General features: G+C 39.8%; 1 protein-coding gene across 5 annotated transcripts in view; it reads left to right on the plus strand.

Annotated features, from left to right (window-relative positions):
- The window catches only part of dnm1l (dynamin 1-like), a 22,706-nt gene extending 9,256 nt beyond the window's left edge, over positions 1-13,450 (plus strand). For 3 of the 5 annotated variants that reach the window (XM_047157238.2, XM_017474982.2, XM_017474983.3), the window contains 16 exons: positions 2,339-2,410; positions 2,512-2,598; positions 2,683-2,845; positions 3,001-3,121; positions 3,240-3,371; positions 5,790-5,996; positions 6,229-6,349; positions 6,677-6,832; positions 7,011-7,100; positions 7,180-7,272; positions 7,999-8,052; positions 8,232-8,303; positions 10,706-10,861; positions 11,090-11,199; positions 12,073-12,232; positions 13,025-13,450. In XM_047157238.2, the coding sequence (XP_047013194.1) occupies positions 2,339-2,410; positions 2,512-2,598; positions 2,683-2,845; positions 3,001-3,121; positions 3,240-3,371; positions 5,790-5,996; positions 6,229-6,349; positions 6,677-6,832; positions 7,011-7,100; positions 7,180-7,272; positions 7,999-8,052; positions 8,232-8,303; positions 10,706-10,861; positions 11,090-11,199; positions 12,073-12,232; positions 13,025-13,081 (1,851 nt within the window). In that variant the 3' untranslated portion in view covers positions 13,082-13,450. The remainder of the gene's footprint in view (positions 1-2,338; positions 2,411-2,511; positions 2,599-2,682; positions 2,846-3,000; positions 3,122-3,239; positions 3,372-5,789; positions 5,997-6,228; positions 6,350-6,676; positions 6,833-7,010; positions 7,101-7,179; positions 7,273-7,998; positions 8,053-8,231; positions 8,304-10,705; positions 10,862-11,089; positions 11,200-12,072; positions 12,233-13,024) is intronic. The other 2 variants (XM_047157239.2, XM_017474984.3) reach the window with 1 other exon arrangement.
- Positions 13,451-13,664: the final 214 nt, after the last annotated feature.

Raw genomic sequence — 13,664 nt, forward strand, 5'->3', positions numbered from 1 at the left:
CTGCATAAACATGACCTAAAACATCATATTTTCACACACGTCCTAAAAATGGACAGACAGAGAACCAAATTAAACAAATGAGACAAAAATATTATTCTCGGTCATTTATTTATTAAGGAAAAGGATCCGAACACCGCTCTTTGCCCCAGGAACAACAAAAGCATTTTTTTATGGGTGAGACAATCAGTCTATCTGTCAATGTATTGCAACTTTAAAATGTGCAGCTTATAATATAGTTAAAGTATTTCTAGCTCTAATACTGACTACGTTTACATGGACAGCAGTAATCTAATTATTGACCTCATTCTGAATAAGACAATATTGTGATTAAGGTGGTTACATGAGTCGCTTTTAGAATATTCCTTTCATGTTCCCGTTGTACATGTTATAGAACATAGATCGATTAACAGCACACGTCATTACGTCCCCACGCCGTCCGACGTCCCTCCAGAATTTCACGTATCAACATACAGTTCGTCTTCGTTATGGTACCGTATACAGTTTTGGGTGTTTTTATTTAAAATTTTTACGAACGGTTCAAGTGTGGTTAATTATTTGTCATGCTGTACGTGCAAATAGACGACTGCTTGAAGCTATGGGCTGCGTCCAAAACCATGACCTTACCTACTGTATAGTAACCGAGATACATGTATTTCGTCTATTATAGGTCTATAGTAGGCAAGGTTTGGGACGCAGCCGTGCTCTCTTTTTTTGCCATAAAACGGTTGAGCACTGCCGTTTGTGTAAGTGTCCTGTCGCAAAATGCGGTGAGAACTCCCACAGGACGTTAATAGTGTGATTAAGGTGTGTACATGTCTGTAATGCACGTCGATAATGCGACTAAAACGTGAGTACTCCACATGTCTTAATTCCATTTGTGTTTACTTCGAGTATGACCTTAATCGGATTAAGGTAATTAAAAATTGCTGTTTACATGCTAGTTTCTTAATCAGAGTATTGTCTTAATCGGGTTAATATTGGATGATTGTTATCCATGTAAACGCACTGACTGACTCTCAATATTGCCATTCAATGTCTCTGCCTAATTTCTTTCTTTAAGTCTTCTGTTCACATGTTTATTTTAACTGAGGACTGTTGAAAAATCACAAACCGCTTCTTTAACCCTCTTACCCCTAAGTTCCCATAGTATTATGTCCCACAACCCTATAGTCCCCATAGAAACAGCACGCCAACCCTGAGTTCCTGGACCAAAATTGGCCCCAAAATCACCATTTTAATTTTAACATTTTTAGGCCTTGAAATAACTGATAATAATGTATTTGTGTAATATTTCTTTGAAAATGAAGCAGTTCAGTGTTTTTACTAAACTTAGAGCACAATTCTTAACTAGAGAAATTACGAAAAATGCTCGCTAAAATCCTTCTACTCATTTAGAAGTACCATACGAGCATCAGCGTGGTCAATGCCTTTGAATAAATTCAAGTAAATAATAATTAAATAAATGCATTTCAGCACCAAAAGTCAAGTTTCTGGTGATAATCAGACCGGCAGGTAGTGTTTTCACGAATGCACAGAAATGGTCCCGTTATGACTCTAAACCCCTGCAGTGTCGGTCGCACTGGTTGATGCTGAAGACGGATCAGGGTCTGAATCAGGAGAGTTTGCGTCGGTTTCGGTTTCAACATCGCCTGAACTTTCACTGCTGTTACTATCTAGAATCCTCGCTCTCGCCTGTGTAACTGTGTACATTTTCTCTTTTTTTCACTGTTTTAGATGTACCTGTGTTCACTGTAGGTGTAACTTTCAGCTGGAACACGATTAGCTTTTCGCATTGGCATTTTTAGTTCACTTCTACTATTACACCAATATTCACGCTTGGATCAGCTTCATCGTAATGACGGCGTAATAACGTAATCACGTCGTGACGTCATCAACCTTCCGGGTCAAAAAATAATAATTAAATAAGTAAGGAATCATAGCAGAGTAATGCTGGTAATACCGGCCTTACGGGGATAACGTTTACACTGTAAAGCCGCTATATCGGCCTTACGGGAATAGATCAAAGACGGGCAAGCCGGTTTTTCGGCCATACGGGGTAAGAGGGTTAAAACTACACAGACTCTTAGAAGAAAGCAACCATCTCAGAGAGCTGTGCATGATGGTGCAGGATGCCCTCTACATCGCAATATTTAATATTATTTAGGGATTAAAAGTCATCTTACTGGTTTACTAGAGGGAGATCTAAGAAAAATACGTTGCTGACATTTGTGCTGTTAGATTTTTAGTATTTATTATCAAATACCTGATGGCCTTGAGTGTTCTTTTTTTTTTTTCTTCACTTTGCAACAACATAAAACTTCTGTCTCATGTGTTTAAGATCTACACAGATTTCGATGAAATCAGGCAAGAAATTGAAGCTGAAACAGAAAGAATTTCTGGCACCAACAAGGTATGTATGTTCCTGTCGGAAAGTAATAAAAACTTGTACACGGCTTTATAATTGTATTATCCGTGGTGTGCTGATGTACTTTATCTTATTGTGTATATCAGGGCATCAGCAATGAGCCGATCCACTTAAAGATCTTCTCTCCTCATGTGGTGAACCTCACGTTGGTGGATCTGCCTGGTATCACAAAGGTGATTCTGTCTTTCAGCACATGGTCATATCCTGATCATCAAGCTTTTCAAATGACCCGTGGTTTGCTGTGTGTTTATTCGCAGGTTCCTGTTGGTGATCAGCCCAAAGACATAGAGGTCCAAATCCGTGAGCTTATTCTGCATTACATCGGCAACCCAAACTGCATTATATTAGCCGTTACAGCCGCCAACACGGACATGGCCACGTCCGAGGCCCTCAAAGTGGCTCGTGAGGTCGACCCCGATGGTCAGTCTGTTAGTCAAACACTGACCTTTTTTTTTGTGTGTGTGTGGATCTGTTTCAGCCAATGCATTTTTCACTAATTACTCTGCAGTATAGAATTTGGAGCTGTTTTCTAAAGCGGCATCTCACTGTCATGCACTGTTTTCTGTTATTGTCAGGCCGAAGGACACTGGCTGTGGTGACGAAACTGGATCTGATGGATGCTGGCACAGACGCCATGGACGTACTCATGGGCAGAGTCATTCCTGTTAAACTGGGACTCATAGGAGTTGTCAATAGGTGATCAAAGAATAACAAAGCCTTCTATTATTTCAAGAACATGATGTATTAGTTATACGTAATACACCACATTCTTTGTATCTCCCTGTGTGTTTATTTCTGTCCTGATTTAAACCAGGAGTCAGCTTGATATCAACAACAAGAAATCAGTGACTGATGCTATCCGTGACGAGTATGCCTTCCTCCAGAAGAAGTATCCTTCCTTAGCTAGCAGAAACGGAACCAAATACCTGGCCAGAACGTTGAATAGGTACAATTCTTTAAAGGACATCATTACAATTCCATTTAAAGGTGCAGTCTGTGTTTCTAGGCCCAGAATAATTATCTCATTTTGAAAATATGTACCGGCTCCGCGCACAACCACTCAGCTCTGCCTTTTATACATGACAAGACGATCTCTTGGTAGAAAAAAGTGCAAGTTTTTTCTTTTTTTAATAAAAGCAATAATAATACAGGACACATGAAATGTTCCTCAGATTTAACTGTCAGACTGAACCCCAAACAACATACCTTCTTTGTGTATGTGTGTATATATATATATATATATATATATATATATATATATATATATATACACACACACATATATATACACACAGTACTTAAAACTTAAAGGGTCATGAAACACTGAACTACATTTTCTGAGATTTTAACAGAGGTGTTTCTGTCGCACATCATAAAAGACAGTGATGTTAGCATCCATTCATTGTACGAGAAAACTAGTTAATTTTGAGATTTTTGCTCGTCTTCCGGGTTTAAAATTGACATCGTGTGGACGTCACATGCAGTGACATGGGAATGTACTATAGCACTTCGATGACGCGTCTGTGTTTCATAATTATTCATGAGACTGCGTGTTCTGGTCCTATGAGAAGATGCTGTCTCTTAATTATTCATGACAGCACGTGATGCTTTCCTATGACAGACGCTTTCCCCTGCCTTCCCCTGCCACACCCACTCCACTCCCTTCTTCTCACAGCCATCCACGCCCATTTAAGTTGCATTTTTCAAAAGGATTGAGAGGTAGACTTGAGCTGAAAGGGCGCGGTTTCATGACCATTTAAGCAGGAATTATGACTCACAGATGAACCTTTGGTACACGTTTTGGCTCAGCTGAACGCACCGAAGGTATAGAGGTGGTGCCCTTTGTGAGGATGTTTCTTTGTTGCTATGGTGATTGGATCATTTGGTGTATTGTTGAAGCATTCTTAGATGTGGGCTTTCTATATCACATCAGGTCTCTGGGTCTTTTACCCTGGGAGCATGTACGTGTGGTGAAGTGTGGAAGCTCCTCTTGAAAATGTGGTCTGGCCCTCGCTGCCACTGAGCTATAATTCAGTTCACATCATGCGTGGAAGTGATCACTCCCAGCACTGTACACAGGGTAACATGATTGGTTCAACTTGTCACATTACAAGTTTCGTGATGACTGGGAAAGGGTATTCCTGCATGATGACATGGTATTCATCCAAAAAGTGTTTATATGCGTTTACATGTGTCCACATGTGGTTAAGATGTTGGCCAAGCTGCCATTGCTGGGCCCTTGAGTAAGGCCCTTAACCCTCAACTAGAGGTCAATCGATTGTGGATTTTAGCAATACCGATAACTTAATTGGGCAGAACCTGCTGATAACCGATTAATCAACCGATACTTTTTAAAATTGATACTGAATGAAAACACAAGACTCAAAGTAAGATATTGCTGAACTTTATTACAAAAATAAACAGTACTGACTGTACCATAAAACTGTACTGTACTTTTTTAAAAAATTAAATAAATATTAATATATATATATATTAACTTTTAATAAATGTTAAAGTAAATAAAATATATACATCCAAACTGAACCAAAAAATAACGCTCCAAAATAACAAAAATTAGAAAGATCCAAAATGGGGAAAAAAACCCCACTTCAAATAACACAACAAAATTTCAGTGAGTTTTTATTTTGCCTCTAGAGGGTGCTCTCGTACTGTATAATAAGGATGCCCTTCTCAGCCGCTCCTGCAATGGATGCAACCGTGAAAAACTATCGGTGTGGGTTTTTGCCGATAACCAGTAGTTCCAACAATCGGTTATTGGTGCTGATTAATCAGCAAAACTGATCAATCGGATGAGCTCTACCCTCAACTGCTTAGTTGTATAAATGAGATAAATGTAATCGCTCTGGATAAGGGCATCTGCCAAATGCTGTAAATGTTGTTCTGTGCAGCTTAAATGTTGGTACCAAAGGAAAATGATTTTAAAAACAAAGCAAACAGATGAACCTAGCGCCTACCATTTTGGAAATCCGCATCCACGGTTCAGAAGGAATTCTCCTCCCCGAACGAGCCCAGAATCAGTCATGGGTGCGTACTCGTATTCAGTATTTAGGCCAAGTGTGAACACACACTCGGGTAAACTAATTTCTTAAAAGGCAACTCACAAAGCACGCATATATTCAACACAGGAGTTGGGGTCATTTTAGGGAAATGAAGTCTTATGCATACATTTTGTCTCTCTGCCAGAGAGTGCTAAACTGACAAACTGCACCTTTTAATTTGTGTCCTTGTTTATTTTACAGAATTTCTCGTTCTTTATAACGGGTCAGCTTTCTCCACTTGGCTCTTTTTAATGCAAATAAGTGTGCTTTCACCCTCACCATGTTAAACATCTCGTCTGTCTCAGGTTGCTGATGCACCATATTCGGGATTGCCTGCCAGAGCTGAAGACGCGTATCAACGTCCTTGCCGCTCAGTACCAGTCTCTGCTCAGCAGCTATGGGGAGCCCGTGGAGGACAAGAACGCCACCCTGCTGCAACTCATCACCAAGTTCGCCGCAGAGTACTGCAACACTATCGAGGGAACAGCCAAATACATCGAGACTGCTGAACTGTGTGTATTTTTCTAAATAAGCTGGTAGGGTGAACTTGATTCAGTGAAGAAATAAAATAGAACGAGCTCTCTTTGTTGCTTCAAAACATACTCTGCTGAACTTCTCCATCCGGCTTTCCTTGTCTTCACCCCGAGACTTTATCTACAGTGACATTTTCTACATTGCTTAGTTATTCCTGCAGTTAAGCAGTCCTGCTGCTAAGCACATGTTAATCCATTGCTTCTGTTTCAGGTGTGGTGGTGCCAGGATTTGCTATATTTTCCACGAAACGTTTGGGAGGACGCTGGAGTCGGTCGATCCTCTTGGTGGACTTACGACCATAGATGTGCTCACAGCCATCAGAAACGCCACGGTGATTTTCCAGATCTCAATTAAAAACACGGTTACCTCTTAAAACTCTTGTTCTAAGGTGAAGTTTGGCTGTTTTTTTTTTTTAATGTATTCTAGACGTATCAACGATACCTTCTTGAGAAACTAATTTGCAACATTGACATGAAATTTCCTAGAAGGCATTAATGCATTTTCCATTGTATTCATACTACAGTAAAGCACAGAAGCTGTATAGACCCTGGCCTACTGTTGGATCAGATAGCTTTATGCAAAGGTTGCTGGGTAGTGTAGCCTGCTTTTGAAGATATCGTGAGGACAGCAGGGTGATGTAGCGCTTGTGTGTGTGCAGGGTCCACGTCCTGCTCTGTTTGTGCCCGAGGTGTCGTTTGAGCTGCTGGTGAAGAGACAGGTGAAGCGTTTGGAGGAGCCCAGCTTGCGTTGTGTGGAACTCGTACATGAAGAAATGCAGCGAATCATCCAGCACTGCAGTAATTACAGCACCCAGGTTTGTTATCTTTCTCTCTCTCTCTTTCTTTTTAATCTGGGGCCCTTCTGCAAACCCCTCTCTTTCAAAAACCAGCTAGTTGGAACAGAACACATCTGTCATTTAGCACTTGTCTTTCTATAAACTTCTGCATGAATGAACACATTGCAATACTTGAAAAAGAGACCGTTGTTCTCAGGAGTTGCTGCGCTTTCCGAAGCTCCACGATGCCATAGTAGAAGTAGTCACGTCTCTCCTGAGGAAAAGACTTCCCGTCACTAATGAGATGGTGCGACTCTCTCTTGTTCTTTAATTCTGTCACTCTACAAAGGCTGGACGTGTCACTTCAGAATGTCATTCTGTTGCAGGTTCACAACTTGGTAGCTATCGAGTTGGCGTACATCAACACCAAACATCCAGACTTTGCAGATGCCTGTGGACTCATGAACAACAACATAGAGGTTGGATCCTTTTTTTTTTCTTCTGCTTCTGCACTTTTCTATTTTGACTATATTGTACCAAAAAAAATAGACCATATAATTTTCGTGAAAATATTCTGACCATATATCGTATCTAAAGCCTTATTCGAGCTGGATTAGCTGGATGTGTAATTTAAGTGCCTACAGATGACCTCCATGATTGTAATTCAGTAGGAATCTGTAAAATGTCGTTTTCACCAGTCTGAAAATGAATCGTTCTGGGGCGAAATACTGTTTGTGTTTCACCGAAGCACAGAGCACCTACATATTAATAATAGCTCTGTTTGAATCATCCATCCATTTTCTATATTGCTTATCCTTGCTGGGTCACGGGGAACCTGGAATCTCTCCAAGGGGGCATGGGGCAAAAGGTGGGGTACACATCTATTGCAGGGCACAATCACATACACATTCACAGACCCACTCATACCCTATGGACACTTTGGACATGCCTATCAGCCTACCATGCATGTCTTTGGACTGAGGGAGGAAACCCCTGTTTGAATCAAGCGCACAAAAATCTATTAACTAAACCTGGTAATGACCATGGCTGCACACTATGTTGGTGTTATTTGGTGACCATACAGCCACAGCCCTGATCTAAGAATTACATAGATTTTCAGATCCAAACTTGTTAGTCTGATCTCTTGGAGAAGAAATCTTACAAGCCATGTTACCAAAAAGTTTGTTCTGCTGTAATCCGTGCAGGAGCAGAGGCGTAACAGAATGAGAGACCTCCCCCAGGCTGTACCTCGAGACAAGGTAGTGTATTGAAATCTGGATCTTTTCTCACATTCACTGACACATATATTTCATTTTCCTTATGCTATTTCTAAGCTTTGTGCACTGAAAGAAGCAACATGTGGCTATTTCTCTTCTAGAAAGGCCTGATTCTTATTAGTTGTCTAGCGAGCAGTCTTCATCTTGCTTTCTCTCTGTAGACTCTGAAGGGTCCCGGTGGCCAGTCTCTGCCCCCCAGTGATCAGACCTTAACTGAGGGCGATGTCGCTAAGGTGTGTGTCGCGCACGATAGTTGTGTGCGCATGGCATGGCTTTAATACCCCAATACTGAGCTGTTTGTGGAACACGTCTGACGCACATGACCTCTGACTCGTGAGCTTGTTTCTTGGAAAGAGATTCTGGTTAGAGTATCTTCTTGCTGTGATTATAAGGGAATGCTTGTGTTCGAGTGTGTTCTCTTCAGGTAGATGATGATGAGTTTTTGCATGCTGATTGTTTCTATAGGTGAGTTCTTCGAGTCTCAAATCCCAGTGAGCAGCAAGCCACACTAAGATACAGAGTTGCTTTATATTCTGTTTTGTTTTATAATCTTGTTTTTTTTTTTTTTTTTTTTTTTTAAAACAAGGGCAGAAAATGTGAAAGGTCATGTCAGTCAGAGCTGTAAACACAGCAGTGTATGTCTTTGAGACCAAAGACTTCTGTGTTTACAGTGTATATATTTCATTTAGGTTGCTTCCAACAGCTGCTGATGTCATGTAGGACTGTTGGCACCGTCATAAATGTCTTTCTTGTTGTATGTCTTGGACGTATTGACCTGACATTTTAATTGAAGGTCCACAGTGCTTCACAGTCTAATGCTCAAGAGTTATGGAAAATGTGTGCTTTTTTGCTCTATTTATCCTGTGTTTTATGAATGGGTTCATTTGTCCCTAATTTCTCAATCTAGGGATTAATAAAGTATTATCTTATCTTATCTGGAGGCCCTCAGGTAGCCACTCTCAAAGTATCCATGCCCCCAAATAAAGAAAATAAATAAATATATATATATATATATATATATATATATATATATATATATATATATATATATATATATATATATATGTATATGTGTGTGTGTATATGTATATATAAAATTAGTATATATCTAAGTTTAGAAGCACAAATTTTTTTTATTACCCCCCACATTTTAGAATAATAATAAAGTCATTAAATCTCTTGATTAACACGAATGGAACTATGGGAATTATTTAGTATTTTAGCATCTTCAGTGTAGACACCCTTTTTGTAGAAATGTATGGGCGTTTTCTCAACCGATTTCTTGAGGAATCCCCCTGAGATGCTTTTTAAACAGTATTAAAGAAGTTCACACCTACTGTATGCTGCTAAAGTCATCCATTTAAAAAAAAAACAAAAAATTAGTTTGCAAATAAAATGTGAGATTTCTAATGAAAGAAATGAATACGTCGGCACAATTATATTTTTTGTCTACAACACCGATTTCAATCATTTAATCATACACCTTCAGATGAAAAGGTTTTTAAGATCATGAGAAACATTTCAGTCAAGTGCCAGAATGTTGTAGGCTATGTGTACATTAATCCGGATGAATTTGAAAAACAGCTTTTTCTCTAGGTTTTTGGCCTGCCGTTCACTCTAAGGTGTTTTTGTCCAGCTAAAATGCTCTACCAAGTGGATACATTTGAAAACACCGTTTTCACATTGTAGCGTGAACTGAGAAAATGGAGATATTAAAAAAACGATGAGTTATTTTTAGTCATGTGACGTGGTCGTGTGACCCATGACGATGTTCTGCAGTTGTTGTGCCTACTGTCCAGTTAGACAACTTTGTTAAAGATGAATGTCACTTTGCACAACCTTCAGTTTGCGTTTTTAAGTAAATGCCTGATGGAAATAACACAGGTTAAAGTTACGCTTTTACGCACACGCAGTATAGGGATGTAAGCGTTTTTAGACGTTTTGGTGCGGACGAGCAAATTTGGAGAACGTTTGAAAACACCAGTGTAGACTGAGAGCATTTTAAAATGAAAGTGCAGTTGTGAGATCTATCCAGATTAATGTAGGCATGAATGAAACTCATCTGGAAAAGCTGATGGAAAATCATCATCTCAATGCCAATCCAGCACTGCAATACATTCCAGTATGGATGTTGTTTCTGCATGTGGCCTACAGATGAAGTAGTGCTTGAAAATGTGAAAGTTTACCCATGCATGAAGACGGTTCCCATACAGCATATTTGGGGTTGCCAGATTGGGCATCCGACCCAGTTTACTGTTATGCAGCTCCAAAATGAAACATTCTAATCAATTATCATCCCAAGACCATTGAAGTTGATTAAAATGACTTAATCAGGATGGGAATCCTGCTGATCTGGCAACAAAGGAACAGGTGTAGCTACATCTTTTTAACCACTATTAAGACTGAAGTGTTCCGTTTCGATAAGTTGTTGTATTTATGCTTCAGAAATAGAAACGTAAACATTACAAATGTTCAGCAATTTTTTGTGTGTGTTTTGGCTGAAAACCCCAACCCGTTTCGTTTGGCCATTTTCAAACCAAAAGTATATTCAGTGGCTGATATTTCAGCACATCCTCATTGTAAGTATTGCAATTAAATTCACTGTGTGTGTGTGTGTGTGTGTGTGTGTGTGTAGGGCACCAGCGCTCAGGCTGATCATGAAACGGGCACAGGGACCTGGAGAGGCATGCTGAAAAAAGGAGAAGAGGGTCAGTCAGATGAGAAGCCGAAGCAGCCGGGTCCTCTGCCAGCCAGCCCTCAGAAAGGCCATGCAGTCAACCTACTAGATGTGGTGTGTCCATACACACTACACACCACAGACCACAGTGCTGGGTTTAAACCATACACACACTGCATGTTACTCTGTGTTCCAGCTCGAACAGCACCGGATTAATTACTGAGAAATTAATTCAATGTGTACAAGAAATGAGCTTAGTTTTAATCTAATTGGAGAGGTGTGTGTGTGTGTGTTTTATTAGCTGCTTGCCAGCACTCATTAGTAATAATTTGCTTTTTCCAGCCTGTACCGGTTGTCAGGAAACTCTCAGCTCGTGAGCAAAGGGACTGCGAGGTCATTGAGAGGCTCATTAAGTCCTACTTCCTCATCGTACGCAAGAACATACAGGACAGGTAACGGATCTCTGGCTGTATTATGACCACTCAGAGCCTTGAAAGTGTACTCACTGTTTCAGTATAATAGATGGCCTGCACGCTCACTACACAGGTAATCTAACATGGAATCTAACATGGTTTTCCTTCCTGTGCATCATAGTCATATAACATGCGACATGGTCTATGTCCACTGATTTTATACCATTTGTCTAAAATGAGTAGAATTTTTTTTGTTTTTTTATGTAATCACCCAAAAAATGTTTGAACAATGTTTGTTTATTTATATATAAAGAAAAAAAAAATCAAGTTTCATTATGTGACACACTTGCATGCTTATTGTTATTAAGAAAGCCAGATTCTATTTATATGCTAATTGAAAATGACTTCACCTCTACACACCTTGATTTCGTGGTTAAACCGTGTTCTATGGTCTGCGTATGCATATCAGAACACGATTGGCTCGTATGTTTTATGATATAAAACAATAACAATAACCCTGCCACATATTCAGTGCTCGATGAGTATGTCCCAGTTTCACACTCGGTATAGTTCCTCTGTAACGAATTAAATATTTAAGAAACTATTATTTGTAAAGTTTAGGGTACACTTCAGTGTAGTCTCTGGAAAGCATTCTTCCCGATTTGTCCATTTGTGGGAGAGCTTAGTTGTATGTTTGCATAAGCTTGATTAATGCTTACCCTTCATGTTCAAGGAAAAATAAGTTTAACAAAAATATTAATTGATAAGATTATAAATCAGTGAATTAAAATAGAGATTTCCTACCAAATCCTGTCATTTTGATTTGTTTATAAGTATACATCTCATTTAGACCAAATTTGACCCACTAACAACATCACTAACACACTCCCTCCCTCTCTGTGTGTTCTTCAGCGTACCAAAGGCAGTGATGCACTTTCTGGTGAACCATGTGAAAGACAGTCTGCAGAGTGAGCTGGTAGGACAGCTGTATAAATCAGGCCTGCTCGCCGATCTGCTCACTGAGTCAGAGGACATGGCACAGCGCCGCAAGGAGGCCGCAGACATGCTGCAGGCAAGCTCGCAGCACCATCACCACCACCCCCACCACATCCTGTCACTCCAGTTACTAACATAAAATAGCACCACATGGGTCCAAAGCCTGGACGCAAACATGTCAGACGTGCAGATTATTAGAGGATGACGGGTAGCCTTTAGCCACAGAAATCTGTGTAGTTAACCTCAGGGGTGGACAAATTTATACATTTATTAGCTAGACCACCAAACAAGTAAAAACTCTGTCTAGACAGCCCCATGTTTGGTTGCCCAGAAGCTGAATAGATGAGATTAAAGTGATAGCTATATATAGATAGCTATATATGATCATTCTCATCGAATAAATTTCTCATGTAACATATCTGTGGAGGACAAACAGTATACCTAAGTATAATTAATCAAGAAGAAAATTGTTTACTGTTATTTGTTTACTGTTTGTAGTCTATTTGCACGTTATCATTACAAAAAAAAATATTCTGTCTTTTTTTTTACCAGTGGTATTTTTTTTTTTTTGTTTGTTTTTTTTCCTTTGTAGTTAGTGATATAGACTGCAGCACGGGAAAATCTGAAAACTGAAACCTACTTCCTTCATTGTCGTTTGTATAAATTTGCACACAGATATAATGCTACTGCTATTTTCAGCCACAGCAACGATAAAAAAAGTGCACCAGATTAGCCTCTGCAAGCCAAGGCCGTAGCAATAGAGCTGAAACGATCCCACCGCTATAACCAACCAACTAGCTTGGTTAGGATTGGTAAACATATTCAGACCCATGCTAACTCCTCCCCTCCCCTCTGTGTGTGTCCACAGGCCTTACAGAAAGCCAGTCAGGTCATTGCTGAGATCCGGGAGACGCACCTGTGGTGAGGATTCATACCTGCTGCGCAGCCTCGTCTCACTCAGCCCACTGTCTGCATCCAGCCTCTGGACGTTTCAGACAGGACAACTTGAAAATGCACTGGTGTTAGCTTGTGTGTGTTCATAACGTCAATAGTTTGATAATGTCACACACACACACACAAACACACGCCATGGACTGTCATTGAAGTACACTGAGGGCAGCACATGCCATTTTGTTACACACATACACACACTGTCCCACTGTCCACGCTAGTGGTGTCTTTCATAATCTTATCTCATATAAAACAACCATGCACGCCTCATTTTCATGTGTGGCTTACCAAGCACTGTATGTCCCAGATGTAGCTTCAATTAAAGCTAGAAATGTTAAACGAGCAGCTGAGTGCTGTGTTCTGTTTGTGTCAAAGTGACTATTTTGATTGACAAAAAGATATTTTATCTTGCACAGGAATGGGAAATCTGGTAAAGTGGTACATTTAAGTGCCTTCATAGTACATATCATACAGTTGAGGTTATAAGTTTACATATGCCTTTTTATTTTTTTTATTTTATTTTATTTAGCACTGCCCTGAATACACTATTTCACATA

Source organism: Ictalurus punctatus, chromosome 8, assembly GCF_001660625.3.
Source record: "Ictalurus punctatus breed USDA103 chromosome 8, Coco_2.0, whole genome shotgun sequence".
Lineage (NCBI taxonomy): Eukaryota > Metazoa > Chordata > Actinopteri > Siluriformes > Ictaluridae > Ictalurus > Ictalurus punctatus.